The following is a 19,496-nucleotide window of genomic DNA, read 5'->3' as shown; positions in this document are numbered from 1 at the left end:
AAGTAATGATATTTAAGTGAATAAGAGCGTTAAGTAATAGTTAGTTAGATAGACGCTCTTATTCACTTAAATATTACTTGATTCCTCGCTTGCTTAAATTGTTTACCTAACTTGTGTTCAAGAATGTGCATTACTTGCTTACTTTACTTAATGAAACTACTTTCATACTCGCATAATAAGTACGTGAATTAATACGTTTGTATGTAAGTAGGAAAGTTAAAATATCTGATTTATATAGTCCTACACTGATACAAATTTGTAAGTACAGGCACAAATATAGACTGTGTGTATATATATTTTAAATGTTTATGTCTTTTGCCCTAATATAACATTTCTTAATGGCAATTATCTACAGTATATTACACCTGTAAGGCCTGAAAGAGATCAAGCCTTAACCAGGTAAGAAAAAGTAACACAAAAGTAATATAACGCATTACTAAGTAACGCAATTAGTGTGGAAATTTGTGCTCATTCAGGTCAAGTTAGGCCTGGGGTGGGCAAACCTTCCAATTAATCCCAAAGGGTTGTTGGGTCGAGGTCAGTGCTCTGTAGCAGGGCACTCAATAACTTACAAGTCTATCTAAAGTAACTAGTAACTATCTAAACTAACCAAAAACCAAATCTAAACAAACAAATATATTTTGTGTATATAGTGTACTGTAGTGTATTTTGGGTGAGACAGACTTTCAGTACTTATTAGCTACATCAGACATGCAGTTCCATATATAAATTCAAACTTATTATTATTATTATTTTTTTTTTTTGGAAAAATAATTCTAATAAACTGCTTCATTATCTAAGTGCATCATTACACCAATAAAGAAAAAGCCAGCAGTGATATGAGTAATGCATGTCTTACATGCTCCACCCCCTCTATGTGTGCCTCGATCTCCTGCATGACCCGTGTCTCTCGCTCCACCTCCTCTGCGTTTCGTCGTCCCTTATTGATCCTCTCAGCCAATCGCTTTATGCTCTTCTGAGCATCCAGCAGGTGTGAGTGGTCCGGATGGTCTTCTGAAGTGTGTTTCAACAAATCCTGACAATCCCCCCCACCACACACACTTCAATAAACTTTAATATGTGCAGCATGTTATACAGTATTTACATAATACAGACACAATATACAATATCAGGATATAGAGGCATGTACAATTGAAAAAATAATGAGCGATGAGATAAAGAATTTGATTAAAACTCAAATACTTACTTTGACTAAGAGCTCATAACGTGGGATGCGTTGCACAGGTTTGATCATCAGATCACCCAAAGCCTGCTTCTCTTTATTCTCTCGCATACTTTGCTGTGTGAAAGAAAGAAAGACTATGGCTCGATTGTAATACGACTTCAAATGTTTTACAAAACTATTCACAAAAACACAGAAACGCAAATATCCTTCCTGCTCTTTAGCTGGTTTCCGACACCACCACTAGGTGTCAGCAAAATCAATCATTTAGCCACACAGGACAAACAAGGACTGTGAGACGAGGGCCAGATTTGCCTGTGGCGACTCTAATGAATTTGCAACAGCACTCACGCAATGCGACCTACAAACATTTATGAATGTATTGAAAAACAGACAAAGAGAAGGATGTTTGCTGTCAGAGAAAATGATGTTTGCTGTGTCTTTTCCGAACGGTGTACACAGGCATGAAGAACAGTGGTTCAAACGAGCAATATAATATCTCTGCACTACTGTAGTTAACTATTATACAGGTAATGTGATAGATTGTAGGTATGCAATGCTGACAAGAGTTAAACTGTCTTACTTCTCAACCATTAATGGAAAGAGACCGTCATGCTAAGCTCTATTAACATGACTGATCTTTCTGCATCTTAAACAATTATTGGCTGTAGCCGAACAAAAGATGTACCTAATAAACTGTCAGCTCTCAGTAAATTGCTCATAAATGAATCGCACATGCTTTCGAAGACATTGTTTCATGTGTTTTCTTGCAGTTTGGGCGAATTCCCACTCATGAGCAAGCTCTCCCTTATTACATTTCCAACCAGGGAAATTAAAGGCTAACAAATGCTTCCTCTGAAACAAGTAAATCCTGCCACCATTTCTTTTAATGCGACATCACAGTGCAATGCGACATACTCGAGCGAAAGTGCTATCTGCCTCCTTCTGAATACACAAGCTTACAGATTTCTCCTTGGTTAGTGTAGCTAGGATTGACAGGAGAGAAAGTAATGCCACTCTTTTCTCCCAGACAACATGACTGCTTTTTTCTTTGACTCCCAACCACATATATCTGAGGCAGTATCAGTTTATCGGTTCCAAACTCGTGATCTGGCAACGACACCACATTTAAATGCATTACACATTCACTTCAGGGTGCCATCTGCTGGCTCAGTGCCGTTCCTCTTAGCTAAAACTGACACTTGTGATGCATTCTGGGAAATAACTTGTTGCTTTAGCTCACAAGAATAACACAGGTTAAATCTGTTTGAAATGGATTCAGTGTATTCCAGATTTAAAGCTGGATTTAGTGGACGTTTTTCATGTCAAAAAGGAGATGTTAAAAGTTCAACCTATACCAATGTTTTAGTTTCACTCTTTCACGTATGAATTTAGCTTAAAAGCCGACAAACTATGAAATAAATAAATAAATTACTATTAATATCTTTATTTCAATCATACATGGGTTTAATGCAAAGAGCTGCGATGGCTGGGCAGCATTGCTGGAATGTTTGTGCACTCTTTCGAGTTGTCATGTTAAAGCTTTCTGTGAGCTTTGCCTTTTATGGAGTTTTGTAAACCTGTCAGGCATTTTTAGTTCAGTTTGGCTTACATAAACATTTATCTACACCTTTAGTTAAAGTTTGAGTTGTGAGAACCTTGTTTTACTTGTTCATGTCACAAAAACTTAAGCAAGGGTGGAGCAATCACATAATTTCTCTGTAACATGTAAAGCCAGCCTCCTGCCAATCTTTTTAACAAAACACTAGAGCAGAAAGTGTCATTCGTCCCACCCAGACAGCAGAACAGAGCGAGTTTCAAACACATATGCCATTTAAATAAAAAAATTTAAATAATAAAAAAAAAACATACCTCCAAAAATTTCATGAATGCAGGTTTGGCTTCTTTAGCAATCCTCACTGCATCTTTGGCATTCAAGAAGTTGTCGATGTACGCAGAGTAAATGTTCGCCAGCACCTCTTTGGAAAACTGGGAAAAGAGACAGCAGAGAGTCACCAGAGACAGATTACTTTGACCACAATTTTATAAGCTTTCACTTCATCTCTCAAAAAACTCAACAGTTATGTTCAGATAAACCTAAATTTTGTGCTGCTGATCATTGGCCAAAGCATGAAGTCTGAGTCATGATTTTGTACCAAAAAAAAAAAGGTACTCATGAAAATATTGAACAAAAATAAATATCCCATTAAAGTAATATCTTCCTAATTACTCACTAATCTGAAACTTGAATTATCGCCTTCAAATTATTTAATTAAAGTTTCATCTGCAATAGCAGCATTACTCTTTCATGTTTAGTAGGGCATGACCAAATATAATTTAGCTATGGCATTAACAAGCTTGTTAATTTACCACCGTACACAGGGATCGACACACAAAATCAACCCTGATTAAACTCGTAAATCTGACAAGCATTTTTAGTTCGGCTTGGCCTCAGTAAACATTTACATACTGTACAACTTTATTAATAATTTGAGGAATGAGTCAGATAAAAATTTATTTCTTTTTTTTATAAAAAAATAAGCACAGATATGATAATATGGATAAACAGTGTTCTGAATATTTATTGTGAAAAAAAGCATCCATATTACCTTCTTCTTTGCTTCTGCCTGTAATCAATAGACATTTCCTATAAAAAAATTATACACTATATGGACAAAAGAATTGGGTGACCCTAATTCTCCCAGCTTTATGTGGTTACAAACAAAAGTGAAGGCGCAATTCAATAGGACGTTTTGAGATGCGGTAACTGTGAAAGATGTAGCATCAAATTCCTCCTTCAGTTGAGCCAAACCTGTTCCAGCATGACAATGCACCTTTGTACAAAGCAAGATGAACGAACATATGGTTTACATGGGTTGGAGCACAAGATCTTGAGTGACCTGCTTTAACGCTGTGAGCTTAACTCTACTGAATGCCTTGGGATAAACTGGAACGCTGTAGTCACCACAGGTTTCCTTACCCTACATCATTGACTGACCTACAACAGTACCAGAATTGACTAAGAACAAGTGGGAACTAAATGCAGAATGTTATTTTTATTATTACTTTCAGCTGCTACCATTAGGTGTCGCCAAAGCGGATCATCCGTCTCCATACCCCTTTTTCCTCTACATCTGCCTCTTTCAAATCAACCACCTGCATTTGTTCTCTCACCACATCCATAAACCTCTTCCCAATGCGGAATAATAATGTTCAAAATGCACACAAATTCTTATAGTCAGGTGTCTAAAACCTTTTGTTGGTTTCTTTCTTGAAAGAAAAAAAGAAAAGAAATGAAGACTTCATACAGAGGAATGAACTAAATCAATATCATCAGAAGACAAAAAAACATTTATATGTACACTATGTGTTGGAATTGGGCATGCTTTTCCAAAAGCATGAATTTGTAAAAAGTTTAATTGTTTAACTTAATTTTTTTCCTCTTTTTTGTTGTTGTTGTGATTTTCTACATTTTCTCTCCTTATCACAGAACAGCTACCAACCAGGGAGGGTGGAGCAATCACATTCTTTCACTATGACATGTGAAGCCTGCCTCCTTTCAAACTTTATAACAAAACACTAGGACAGAAAGTGCCCTTTCTTCCTATCCAGACAGGAGAACAGGAGATTTTTCCTTATAACTCCCAGACACAGACGATTTTAACATCATCTATCATGAAATGTGTCCTTTTCTGCTGCACCAGTCTGAACTCATAGATTTTAGTCTTAATTAAGGCGTTTCTCACATGGCTAAATATGGATTCCTTTCAATTTAAAATGAACGCCAAGCGATTGGGATCAAATAATTACAAAATTGTGGATGTAAAAACCAAAAATTATATACATCTTGTAAGTAATATATACATGCTGGAACAGGAGGGAACAGCTTATAAGCTTCAATAAGACAAGCAATGTCTCATAAGCTCGGCAAAATGTAAAAAGGGCACATACACACAAAGGCTTTGATTCAAACGGTGCCATTTTCTACTTGATGCATTATTTAACACTGCCTCCTCCTCCCGCACATCCTACCTGAACATCCATTGAATCAGTTAAAGGCTTTTCAAGTTATTTTCAAACATGCCGACCTTCTGTTTTTTAAATAATTTCGTAAGTTGATTTTTTTGTACGATTTTCTGCCGAAAAAAATCCTGATTTGTTAAGAGCTGAGTTTTTTTTTCTCCGCAAACATTTTACTTCCATCTGATTCAACATTGTCGATGAGGTATTCAGAAATTTCAACACCACAATCAGATGATTAAAAAGATGTTTTAAACTGTCCATAGTCAGTCATACTTACAGTTGATAACAAAATAAATATAAAGGATAAGTAACAATTGTACCATGATTCCCCTGGACTCTTGTATTAAATGATTTAAAACTGATCTTCTGAGCCTCTTTCTTAGGAATAATGCACAACAAGACATGTTACAAGAGGAGAATAGTGAAGAGAAAAATGTCCTACAGTTTTTCCTTTTATACAACAGCAATATGCGAACAAGTACAATTATCACATTTGTTTTCCTGGAACATTTCCTTTATTTGTGTTATAGCAGCAATGAAATGTCATTTCCTCACATTATCTTTAAATTAATATGAAAAAGCCATTCCTTAAACACCAACATGGTTATTAAATATCTATAACTTTAATGTTATTAACATATTACACGACATTGCCAAAAGTATTGGGTCACCTTTCCTTCCCTGCTAGATGTGGTTCTTTTCCAAACTGTTACCACAAAGCTGGAGGCATTAAATTGTACAGGCGTCTTAAAATGCGCTGTAATAAAATTTTGCATTCACATAAACCCATAAACCACATTTAAACCCAAACCTGTTCCAGCATGGCAATGCCCCTGTGTGTTAAAGAATTAAAACTTTTTATTATTAAATTCTGATAAGACAGAGATTTTGCTAATCGGCCCAAAAACCAGTACACAGAAGTCCAGCATTTCAACCTGCATTTAGACGGATGTTCTGTAACTACTAGTTCAACAGTAAAAGACCTGGGAGTTATTTTAGACACCAAATTGTCTTTTAAAAATCATATTAACCATGTTACAAAACCAGGCTTCTTTCACCTTAGAAATATTGGTAAGATAAGAAACATGTTATCTATATCTAATGCAGAGAAGCTCATCCAAGCGTTCATGACCTCCAGACTGGACTATTGTAATGCATTACTAAGTGGATGTCCTGCATCATTAATAAACAAGCTTCAGTTAGTTCAGAATGCAGCAGCCAGAGATCTCACAAGGTCGAGAAAATATGACCATATAACCCCTTGCGCTATACAGCTCTGATCTCATCCCTACTGAAAACCTTTGGGATGAATTGGAATGCTGACTGCACCCCAGGCCTCCTCACCCTACTTCAGTACCTGCTTTTCGTAATACCCTTGTGGATGATGAACACAAATATCCACAAACACACTTCAAAATCTAGTGGAACATCTTCCTAAGAAATTATAAGAGCAAATTGGGACTAAATGTAAAATAAATAATAAATAAATAAAACTAGTGCATTAATCAATTACATTTGTGGACACTTAACCAGAAGATTCGTTTGTGCTTTTATTGGACCTCCACATTTAGTCCCCATTAGCTATTATAATACCCTACATAATATTATGATATATAATAATTAATTTTCTGTGGGCTCACCACCTGCAGGAGGGACCGTAAGGGACCGGTGCTGAGAGGATTGGGCAGCAGTCGAAGGCGGGGGCCCTGACAGCCCGATCCCTGGACACGGAGAAGTGTCTGGGGAATCTGCTTAGACTGCTGCCCCCCCCCCGACCCAAATTACGGATAAGCGGGAGAAGATGAATGAATGAATGAATGAATGAATGAATGATAATAATTAATCCCAAAGTTGTTCAGTAGGGTTGAGGTCAGAGCTTTATAGCAGACCAATTAAGATCTCTCACTCTAACCCATAGATATATCTAGCTTTGTGTACAGGGGCATCGACATGCTGGTTTTTTTGTGTTCCTCCAAATTTGTGCTAACTGTCTGGGGTAGAACCTCGTATGGCTGAAAAAGTCTGTATTAAGTGTAATAGGAGCTAATTTATGAATGTTACAAAACATTATATGCAACTGTAATAAATAAAAGGTACTAAATGTTAATGAATAATGACTGGTATAAGAGGATACATTTTATATTTTTTACGTTTGCAGTAAATCAACTCTCCAATGCTAATTATAAGTGGTGGACAAAGTACACAAAGTTAAAGAAGAGAATCATTAAGTAAAATATTAATCCTGTAAAAGTGCTCCTTTTAAACTTTCACTTGAGTAAAATAATTTTCTTTCAAATTTACTTAAATATCCAACATAGTAGGATTTATAAAGGCTATAATGTTCCTAAAATCATTTTCGTCACAAGACTTTTTGCTTTATCAACTCTAGTTTATACGAAAAGACTCTAATGTTACTCTCAGCACACCAGTCTATTAATAGAATAATATCAATGAGTCAAACACTGATTGATATTTATTACAATTTTCATTAGCCCAAAAACTTATTTTCAAATATTTTACCAAATATTTAGCAAATAAGGCCACAGATGATGTGGCGAGTTCGAGTCAGGAGATTCTTCCACCATTTATTCCTCTCAGAATGTTCTGCTTTCTGTTGAAATGATGCTGAACTGTATGTTGGTAATAAGTAAAACAAGTTCAACGCGCTCTACCCTGATTGGTTGCTTGCTGCGTGCTTGACCAGTTACATTTGTATTCACTTGTACATAAAAAGGAACAAATGATCGCTACATGTAGTTCAAGATATTTGACTCTAAAATGTAGAGAAGTTGAAGTGAAAGTCTCCCCAAATGGAAATACTTCAGTAAATACAGATACGCAAAAAAAGCTACTTATGTACCATAAGCAATTACATTTACTTCATTGCTGTCCACCACTGCTAATTATTCATAACATATTTTATACTATTTAAATGACAAAGTTATAGTACACTGTGCTTGAGTGGTAGAAAAATTCTAATGTCTTCATCTCTAGCTCTATTTTGCAAATTTTACATTACCTTGTAAAAGTTTTGAACCTAAATGCTATTCAAAATTAAAATATTCAAGACAGTATGTTTATCTATAATCATAATAAGAACTGTTAATATTGGCCCTTAGGTGGCCACCTAAATTATAATAAATAAACAGCAATAATAATAATAAAAACCTAATTATATAGACATCAGCACATAACTTTTAAGCCATAAGCCAATTCCCATTAAGGTTCTTTTACCTATTGCTTAAGTACGAATGCAGGCTACTTTATGTAATTGCCTTTGTATATAAGCATTTTGAGTGTCTATTAAAAGGTTATATATAAACAAAATGGCTCCCTATGGATTCAATAGCAGACACAGAGGTGTCTTCTGACCATACTCAGGAGAGCATAAGAAGAACCACGGCAGCACTCAAAACCTGTACAAGAGCATGAAGAGAACTTAGAGGCTCCAGCCCGACTGACTCTCTCCCCACCCGCTCTTTGCTCTAATTCCAAAACGGTAATGGATAATGAGTGCCATGACTGATGACAACATCACTAATGGAGAAGCACTTTCGAAGAAAGAGGTAAAAAAAATATTCAGATTTCCAAATTTAACCTAAGCACATTTTTTCGGCAGTGGCCATTTCTTTGCTTGGAGAGATGACTTCTATTTTAAAAAAACAACTCAGTGGAAATTAATTGTATGTCATATTCCCTTGTCACATATTTTAGTTAATCAACCCGAGCTTGCTTGGTGACTATAAGTTACGACTATGTCTTGCTGAAGATTCCCATGCACAATAAAAATGAGATATAGATCAGATTAAGACTGTGCTTTAGGTACTTTAGTATGACTTACTGTAATTAAAAAAGAAAACAGAAGAAAACTGCTGTGATGCTACATTTTGTAACATCGGGGCAGCCATCGGAAAGAAATTGCAATTAAACTTCGCAAAAAAGTTTTAACATTAGATTCGCACTTTTTTTTTTTTAGATTAGATTCGATGATTTTGAGCAAAGTGCTCAAAACAAAATGAAAGGGGTTTTTTTCTATTCTGAAATTTGAGTCAGAAATGTAAACAAATCTGTTGTTATAATGTGTAAAGGATCCTTGCATTGCACAAAATATTGCTGTGCTAGTGACTGTGCTGCTGCTTTTCTTTTCTCTCGATATGTTTAGCTATGTAATGACACACTGTGTACATTGTGTATTGATTTTATGCTGGGTACTTGAGCTTCAAAGGACCTAGAATGCTTTTTGGTAAAGCTCTGTGTCAAAGCTTGTGCTACTTTCCGGTAATCACACCGTCAATGATGACATAGAAGCATTGGTTAGTGTTTGGTTGCGTGGGTTTATATAGCCTGACTACACTATTTATTAAATGTATATATATATATATATATATATATATATATATATATATATATATATATATATATATATATATATATATATATATATAGACTTTGGAATGCATCTGGTTCAGTCACAATGAGGTCATGAGTAAAGGTCATTAATGAGATCATTCATGGACGTCGCTTTGCACACATTTATGACATTTAGCAGACACCTTTATCCAGAGCATCTTACAATCAAGCAGTTGAGAGTTAAGCACCTGAGCAGATCATTCACAATCATGGTCTTTTCTCAGTGGTATCTTAGTGCGGCAGGGATTTGAACTCACACCCTTTTGCTGAAAAGTCCGAAATCTTCACCACTGAGCTACCACTTTCCACAGAGAAATAGTCATGCTGGAACACGTTTGGAGAGGACCTCCTATTTCCAGTGAAAGAAATTCTACCACCACAGCGCACAAATGCAATCTCTGTAATTGTGTGCATTCATCTGACCTTGGAAGTAATAGTCGTATGTCCAAATATTTTTGGTCATACATTTTGAAAACACAACCTTTGTTTAATAAATAAACCAACATTATAACCGCTTCCAATATAAAGAAAGATATCGCTGAGGATAAATAATGACCACTAGGGGCCTCTACTGAGCAAGTCAGGCCTCAAGGAATATGTAATGACTAGGCTAACAAAAGTTATAGGACATCTTATTGCAGTAGTGCAAAAAAAAATAAATAAAAAAAAAATAAAAAAAAAAAGGAAAGAAATGTATGCCCTTGATTCATGCCAATGAAAAATCACCTCGACCAATGCACATGGTGGAATAAAAAAGGATGCCTAATAGCTATAGCATTAAAGTACTTTACAATACAGTGAATTGAAGGACATTTATTTATATGCATCAAACAAAAGAATTAAAACTGTAATAAATTAATTTTTTTCATTAGACAGGCCTGAGACATTAGCAGGTATGAGAGGGAACCAGTGACTGGAATTAAAAACTTATTATTTCTATATTTTTGCTAATACTTACCCTGCCCATCCTATAAGAAAGCCTTAAGAGATGACCTTTAAGATGCTGCTGGTCCCAGGGACAAATAAACTAAAACAAAACCCCATGCACTCAAAAAACAAATTAAGATTCCAAAACCTCTCAAAAAAGATTATCTTTACTCACCGACTGAACCAGGAGGTCACCGATAGTCTGGCGATCGTGCCAGTCATTAACACAGGTGATCACCTGCTCCAGGAAGAGCTCGTGGTGCTCCAGGATTTCAGGGATCTGGTAGAACATCTCATCCACCAGAGACGGATCGCAGAGCAGCGAGTTATCCGGCTGTTTCAGTGGCTTCATGTAGCTCTGCAAAGATTTATCATCAAATTGCACCAGTTACCACAAGTACCACAGTCATATCTATACATAAAAATAGCTAATCTATCATAAATAACAGCTATAAGAAGAAAAAAAAACTAAAATGACCACAAGATTGGTGACTTGTGGTCACCAATCTTAGAAATGTTATTAAAACATGCCTTCTTGTGAGTAAGAATGTTAGACTGAATTAAAGCTTATCATTTTAAAGATTTATTCATATCCAAAAAACAAAAACAAACAAAAAAAATGCATCAATACATTTCTGCTTCACTGTTCAACTAAACTCAAGGGGGTTTCTGGTGTGAGCCTGCACAGATAATAAATAATGCAGTGTTTCATAAATACTGCAGTATTTCCTCATTAAACATGTATTACTTGTTTTTCTAATTCATAAACCTGTTTTTTTTTTATATATACACACACACACTCCACAACATGTGTAATAAAATCTCAAGAACAGTAGTATAAAATATTACAAATGATTTTCTCTGATAATCTCTTGTACAGATACAATATATTTCTTTTAAATATACTTCCAGCAAAGAAAATACCTGGTGGGATGTTTTATTTCTTTCTTTCCGGCCATAAAAACAATCATGTATAGTTTTACTGTCTAGAATAAATGTTCTATTTTTACACTAGAGCATGTTTCAACACAGACACGTTTTCTGGATTAATGTGGCCTTATGTTTTAATGAAACATGACTGACACATTTTTGTCTCAGGCCGCTAAGACAAAATATGCAAAAGTTCTGCAATACATAATTCAAATGACCAGATCAATCATGATCAAAGGTATTTTTAGCGTGTTTATTAGAGTACAGTGGTCCCCCGAAAATCACGGGGGTTCTTAGAACGTAATGAGATCAGAAAATCTGCTAATTTTGGACGCACCCATGAAGCCCCTATGGTACCTTAGTGAATTCATCTAGACATTATGTCACTTTAACACAATAATGTGTTAAAAAAATATGTTTATGAATTTGTTACATGAAAACATATGTTGTGTTGAAAACATATGTAATGTTCCTGAACATTTGGTCCCACGAAATTTGAGATAATCCGCAACTTGCTGTTAGTCAGGTTCCAAATGAGAACCCGTGAATTTTCCGAGCAGCAGATTATCGGGGGTTGACTGTATTTTCATTTTGGAGAAACTTACTTCACTACATTGTAATGCATAATATCTTTCTGCTCCACTACATTTCAGAAAAATATTCCCGTCCTCGCTACATTTAAACGAATACATAAACGGTGTCACATGACAACTAATCACGTGACCACAAATGTAACTCAAAGATTATTATGACTGTAAGGGTTCTCTCAGAGTGTGTAACAGTGTGTGTAACAGTGTGCAACGCTCTCCTAAAAAAATTATAATGCGCAGAAAGATACTTGAGATGCATCAAATATTCAAATATACAGCAGTTCTCATAGAAAAGGATTAATGGATTAATACAACGACTTTTGTACTTCAAATAGAAAAGAAAAGAAATACTTTTATTGGAATAATATTCAAGCAGGGTGTGTGTACTTTTGCTTTAGTGCATGTATGCTGTACTTTGTCCATTACTTGTTATTTATGATAAAATATGCTTGCTAACTAGTTTTATTTTGTTTAAATAAATGTAAAAGGAAACAAATCGGAAAAAAGATGAGGAAAGAGTAAAGCATTTCCTCCGATACATCACAAGAAGCCATGCAATCACACATTCATCCGGTCAGTCACATCTCCAGACAATTTCCCATTCCACCGACCAGAATGTTTTTAGGAGAAAACCAGAGAAAACACACACAAACTTGGAGAGAACATGCACAGAAACTAGACATAAATTCAAGTAACATAAAATGAGGATTGCTTTGGTTTGAAAGCACCTCCAAACTCACATGGCCAGAACTGAGAGGTTTAATAGGTACCTCTTTTCTCTTGGATGGATTCTGGGATCATGCTAGTTTGCTAGCAGTTACTTAGAAACTAGCTATTTGGAAAGGAGTCGGTTAAAGTGGCCTTGGGCACCTTTTAAAGTGCCTTTCTGCTGCGCTAAAGCTAGAGCTTTATCGGGCGTGTGCTACTGGATTGAGGCCACAAAAACCAGACCTGCATAAGAAAATATAAACCACTGTTATGGTACACCATGACCCTTTTAAAGGAGGCAAAAGGTAAATGAATGAGTGCATAATTATAATTTTTTTTGACAAATACGTCTGTCCAATGAAAACGTTTCACGATGAAAAAATTATTCTTTTTTGGTACATGGCCTCGCTGAAAGCGGCGTGAGCGCCTGTCTCTCCACGTGAGCTCTATTTAGTGCTTAAACTGAGTGACGTTGCGCACAGGGCTGATTTAAAGCTGATAAACAGACCGAGGCCACTAATCGCTGCTGCGATTGTGCAGTGATGGGAAACGTTTAACTGCCGCAGCATCTCGGGCCAAACCCGACGTAACCATGGTGACGCGACAGCGATACACACGCTGAAAGAGCCCGTGGGTCAGGAACACCTTACAATGGATTGCCGGCTTTCTTAATCTCTCTCTATGACACACACACACACAACTCTAACAGGTTTATTAAAGTAAACTGTTATATACCAGGGTCAAAGAGTGCAAGTGAATTCCTTGTGGAAGCCAAAAGAAGAGAGAAAGAAGTATAAAAGGAGATACTGAAAAAAGGAGAGGAGAGAGACATATAAAGAGAAGAAAAAAAAGAGGCTATAAAATAGAGCTGTTGTACCTGAATCAGCGTTCTCAGAGAGTCCACATATGACTGTTCAGTGTCCAGTAGAGTCATCATGACATGTCTTCTCATATCCTGCAGAGAAACACAATATAGTGAGCCATCAAAACAGCAAGACACACACATACTTTAAATAGCATTTTTAAGAAATGAAAAATTCCCATAAAGCGGCTTTAAAAAAAAATCCAGTAATAAATCTCAAACTAGGGTCAAATGTGGCAAGTATAAACTCGCTGAGGTGGAAAGCGGAAGAAACATTGAGAGGAACCAGACTCAAAAGGATACATTTCCACATCTGGGTGACACTGGATAGTGTGATTATAAACCATTCTCTATTATAACTATATACTATAATATTATTTATATATCTATATCTATATCTATATATATATATATATAGATATAATACACACACACACACACACACACACACACACACACACACACACACACACACACACACACACACACACTATCTCACAAAAGTGGTCCAGTTTCTGAAGGGAGGGGCATCATGTTCTGGTTCAGAATGTCTCAGTACATGTTGGAATCAATAATCCCCTCACTGAACTGCAGCTCCCCAGACCATGATGCTACCACCACCATGCTTGACAGTAAGCAAGACACAGTTTTCTTGGTAGTCCTCACCAGACCATGCTGGACATCATCTGAACCAAACATGTTTATCTTAGTCTCATTAGACCACTGGACATGGTTCCAGTAATTTATGCTCTTGGACAGGTTTTCTTCGGTAAACTGTTTGCGAGTTTTCTTGTGAGCCAGCTTTAGAAGAGGCTTCCTTCTGGGATACCAGCCATGCAAACTGACTTGTTGCAGTGTGTGGCATATGGTCTGAGCACTGACTGAATGGCAGTATGTTGTGTTAATTCCTGAGGACGGTAAATCTGTACTGCTATACAAGCTGCACATTGACTACTCTAAAATATATCCAAGTTTCTATAGTATTGTCCCTTGAGAAGATACTTTCTGAGATACTGTAACACATGGTTACAGTTTCTTGGGGATACATAAACAAAGTCTCCAAATCTCAAAAACACAAATTTTGCGATGATGCGAACTGGCTGGTCTCTAATCAAAATAAGAGTTTCCTGTTTACGCATTCATACTGTATCTCCAAACAGAGCCAAAAAAAATCTGCCTGATCCCTAAATTGAGATGTGATTTGAGCACGGCCCGGTATTTACATCAGACCGCAAATGTAGCTAACACGCTTTTAGCATGCAATACAAAACGCCATGACAAACCAATAACACCTTTGACTCTAAAACATATTGTAAATTAAAAAGCCACACTTTCCTAATGTAATGTCTCTGTATAACAATACCTAACTACTGTATAAGCAGAGGGTAAAAAAGTGATTTGGCTTCAAAATGGCTGCTACTGTTTGTAGCTCAGCAACAACTTCCCTGTTTTTATAAATATAAATGCTATTAAGTGTCTGAAATACTGAACAACACCTAGCACTGTTAATGGCAACAGTTTGACATATCTTACACGTAATATAGTTGCTAAAGTTTTCCTTTAACTGAAAAAAATCTAACAACAATCTAAATCAAACCTGTCTTGAAGAAGATTGCATTTGATATGAATAGGTTATTGTGTATGTTTATCTATTAGCTTTTCAGAAGGAAAGGTAATTCATAAAAGTTGGGAAGCTGAACCTAGGCTCTGTGAATTCCCAACATAATTATGTACTTGATTCAATATCAAGTCAAAAGATTTTCATTGTTGTGTATAATAAAATTCTTACTTCCTTGTCATATCTCAAGACTACACAAAATAAAATCGTGGCAGACGAAGCATACCATTCCTTTGCTTAAATAACACTGTACAATGCCCTTGCTTAAAAAAAAAATAAGGACTTTTTTTACTTTAGCAATTGAAAGAACTTGCTTTTGAAAGTAAATTCTCAAAAGTAAAAGAACTTTATGATCGATATTGAAATACATTTTTAAAAATTTGTTTTAAAAAGTTTTCTATTGTTACAGGCACTCAGTGAGACCCGTACTCCACACACACTCCTACCAGAACAGTGTGGTTATGTTGGAGTCCCGTGACAGGTTATGATTTATGTATTCACTTCATACATAGTGATGAACGGCATGTTTTTATGAAATGTAGTGGAGTGAAAAGTACGATGTTACGCGTTTAACGTACCAAAGTAAATATTTCCCAAAATAAAAATACTCTGATAAAGTACACAAGAAAAATTTATTTAAGTACAGCAACAAAGTAAAAAAAAAAGGATATTCTTTGGTCAAAGTCAAACCCTTGTACAATAATGAAACCCTGAGACACTTTTACATTTATGGCATTTGGACATATCCAGAGCGAATTGGAGTTATGTTATTAATACAACTGAGCAGTTGAGGGGTTAATGGCCTTGCTCACATGGCCAACAGTAGTAGGTTTGTGGTGCTGGGATTTGAATTAGCGTCATTCGGATCAGAAGTCCAACATCACCACTGAGCTATAACTTCTGAGCTGACTTTTTCCTACAGTATCCACAAAAATCCTGAAAAACCTGGCAAACAGGAGAAACACATGCTCATAATGAGGTAATTATCAATCCTAAATTGTACTGAGTAGTCCTCTGAGAGGACCTCTACAGTGTATATCATTAACCTATAGGAATTATATGATGGATACTCTACATAAAGAGCTTACAAATGATCTGATAAAAAGAGCTACTCGCCTGGCTTATGTTTAGTTTAGAAGGTGCTTTGCACTCTTGTACTACTGATGTATATAATAGGCCCTTATGTAATATATGGCCTGTAATTGCAAAGCAATCATATTCCACAAAAGGTGTGGTCTAAATGGTTTTCTGGGAAACAGCATGGTACATTGTGTGACCAAGAGGTACAAGAGAACAATTTAAAATGGAGAATCGGGGATATTTTCGTTTCCCTTAATAAGCTGTGAAAGGCAAAGTCTCGTTCGTCGCGTCTCGGTTGAACTGTGTAAACATGATTGCTGAAGCTGTTAAAGGAAGACAGAAAGAATGAAAAAGCATAGAACTAAGGAGAAATAAAAAAAAATTGCCAAGAACAGCAAGAAAAGATGGATGAATCGCTCATGCACTGTGAAATCCACAGTGGATTTAAAATATGCATAGAGCAGATTTAAACATATAAACTCAAAGGGTCATTCATTTTTCAAGACCACCAAAAGTGAGATCTTAAATATTGTTTTAAAATCACTGCAAGGGATGAGCACCGAGATGAACACAGCCTGCTAAATGTCCTGGGGATAATTAACCGGGTAAATCCTCTGACCAATGAATTAAGTATATAATATCAAAATATGTTGCTTACAAATAAAGGTCATATATGATGGAAATGATTATAGTATACAAATTCGCTGTCTGAGGTTTGCTCCTTTAATACATACACCTATCTGCACATGCATTTATTCTGTGGCTGCAGCGATCAATTATTTTAGCGATCGAGTATTCTATCGGTTATTCCATCCATTAATCGAGTAATCGAATAAGAATTATAGCAATACTAAATGCTATGTTACATCAAAATTCAAATACAAATATATACATAAAAAAAAAAAAATCAACGCACTGGTTAAAGGCACTGTATGGTGTTTTCTTTATGTTTTAGTTCTAAATTATCCCAATTATCCAATCTATAATTATTCCAAATTAACATTTGAAAACAAATGTTTCGTTTTCTTCGGCTTGAATCTTCTCCTCTCCCCTGCCGTTTTCTCCATGTTCCTCGATTTTTCATTCTGCAGCATCTTGTGTGCTGTATGGAAGTCCATTTCTGCCACATTAAAAGAAAAAAGGTTTGCCCAATTTTTTTTTGCGCAATTCACATGTTTTTTCTGCCTTAATTTCTTTCAATTACGACTTTATTTCTTATAAACATCCATTTCTGGTGCAGCCACCGGTAACCATGTTGTCAGCCTGAAGTTTGGAGCTGTTGGTGTATGAACGAGGCTCCCCTGCTTCATCTGTCTTGTTCCGTCGTCTCCAGAGCTGACTGTTAGACACAGTTCTCTCCAGGGATCGGAGGCTTAGTTTGATACCATGCGATTCTACCGATTGTAGTTTGTTTCATTTTCAATGTGTAACGCTTTATGGCACTACAGAGGGGGTGAGGGAAAATTCAGGCAAAAGAAAACGACAAAAAGTTTCCAAAGTTTGGAATCATTTCAAACTAAAACAAATAAAAAACAACATACAGTGCATTTACCTTTTTAAAGTAATTTAAATTTTAAACTAAGTTTTTATATTTTTGATTATAAATTTTTATTTAGATATTTGTATTTTGATGTAATATTGCAATTAAATGCACCAAATAGGTTTAGTTTTCACAGATATTCTTGTCCGCAATTTCAGCAGTAAAAATGTATATTTTTCTAAAAAAGGAAAATAAAATGAATGTTCGTTTAAAAAAAGACCTGTCTTATTTTCTCTTGTATATTTAGAATTGCTCTTTAATAAAGGAAAATAACTTCTTATCCGATTACTCGATTAATTGATGGACTATTCGGTAAAATACTTGATTACTAAAATAATCAATAGCTGCAGCCCAACATTAGACCCTTAATTTCCACAACGCTGAAGGTTGAGCAGTGATCTGAGAAGTTTAGAATAAGGATAGGAGGCAAACACTAGTACGGTACTTCCACATTTAGACTGTCTGACTCAAGCCCTTCTTATTGGTGTGGTTCATTAAGACAGGTGAGGACAAAGCATTCGGACACGGCTGTGAAACAAAACAAAACAAAAAAATCACTTCTAAAACTGCTTAAGCCTCAGTCCACTTCCAGCTAGTATGGTCTGATTGCACTGGCAACACAATTGAATCAGTAAAACAAGCATGGGTGGCAGCATTTTAGTTTTATAGATGAGATTTCCCCAAAGCCCAGAGCTATAGCGCAGCAACCAGAATAATGAAATAGTACTGCAAATGCGATTTGTTTGGTTAAATATTTATATCATTATATAGCAATTTACCTGGAGCCTGCTCTCGGTTCTTGACACTATAAAAATATTAGTACATGGACTCCGTAGAGGTTTTGTTTATCTTTTCTGTTGCCACTTTTAAAATCAATAAATTAAACCGTTTTCCCATCAGCCAAGACATTTGTTTAATTATGGCTTCTGTAAAATTATATCACCCAAGTAAGGAATGAACCAAAGGTATCAATTTTACTCAGATTTTGGCTCTGCAAAAGACTAATGATGTGTCAAATCACAGTTTTAAAACACTAGATTTACCTCAGTCAACACATACTTGCTACAATAAGAAAAATAAAAGCAGCAATTTGTGCTTTAACTTGTGTATAAATAAGACCTTACAGTCACCCATCACAATTTCATACTATCCAATCAACCAATCATGTGGCAGCAGTGCATTAAGTAAAAACATGCAAATAAAATTCATGAACAGTGGAGAAATGTTTTATTAGTCACCACGATTACAGCATGACTAATAGAACTCGGTTGTTTAAATATTTTAAAAACAACTTATCTTCTCATACTTACAAAAAAAAAAAAAAAAAGTGCAAAAAAACAACAACAAAATGGCCAGACTGGTTTGATCTGACAGGAAGGTGTTTGATTACTGGTTCAGCCTAACAGGAACACAAATACTCACTCTTCACAACAGTGATGAGCAGAAAAACATTTCAGAACACACAACATGCCAAGCCAAATAGGTTACAAAAGCAAAAGACTGCCCTTCTGCCATGAACAGGAATCTGAGTGAGCACAGCTGACATATGTTGATTCTGTATCCGAACTTCCTTTTTTCCCCTCTTTTTTCACATATTTCAGAAAGTTACAAATATTTTATTCTTA

General features: G+C 35.7%; 1 protein-coding gene and 1 long non-coding RNA gene across 3 annotated transcripts in view; one reads left to right on the top strand and one right to left on the bottom strand.

Moving 5' to 3' along the window:
- LOC310732588 overlaps window positions 1-19,496 on the top strand; it is a 325,505-nt gene that overhangs the window by 119,671 nt on the left and 186,338 nt on the right. The window lies entirely within an intron of this gene.
- Window positions 1-19,496, bottom strand: part of arhgef17 (Rho guanine nucleotide exchange factor (GEF) 17) — a 114,424-nt gene that overhangs the window by 18,238 nt on the left and 76,690 nt on the right. For both annotated transcript variants that reach the window (XM_083552807.1, XM_083552808.1), the window contains 5 exons: window positions 13,649-13,726; window positions 10,719-10,901; window positions 3,056-3,172; window positions 1,208-1,300; window positions 860-1,036 (listed from right to left, as the gene is read on the bottom strand). In XM_083552807.1, coding sequence (XP_083408933.1) covers window positions 860-1,036; window positions 1,208-1,300; window positions 3,056-3,172; window positions 10,719-10,901; window positions 13,649-13,726 — 648 coding nt within the window. The remainder of the gene's footprint in view (window positions 1-859; window positions 1,037-1,207; window positions 1,301-3,055; window positions 3,173-10,718; window positions 10,902-13,648; window positions 13,727-19,496) is intronic.

Source organism: Silurus aristotelis (assembly GCF_946808225.1).
Source record: "Silurus aristotelis genome assembly, chromosome: 10".
Classification (NCBI taxonomy): Eukaryota; Metazoa; Chordata; class Actinopteri; order Siluriformes; family Siluridae; genus Silurus; species Silurus aristotelis.
The sequence above is the reverse complement of the archived record's forward strand: the minus strand, read 5'-3'. Positions and strand labels throughout refer to the sequence as shown.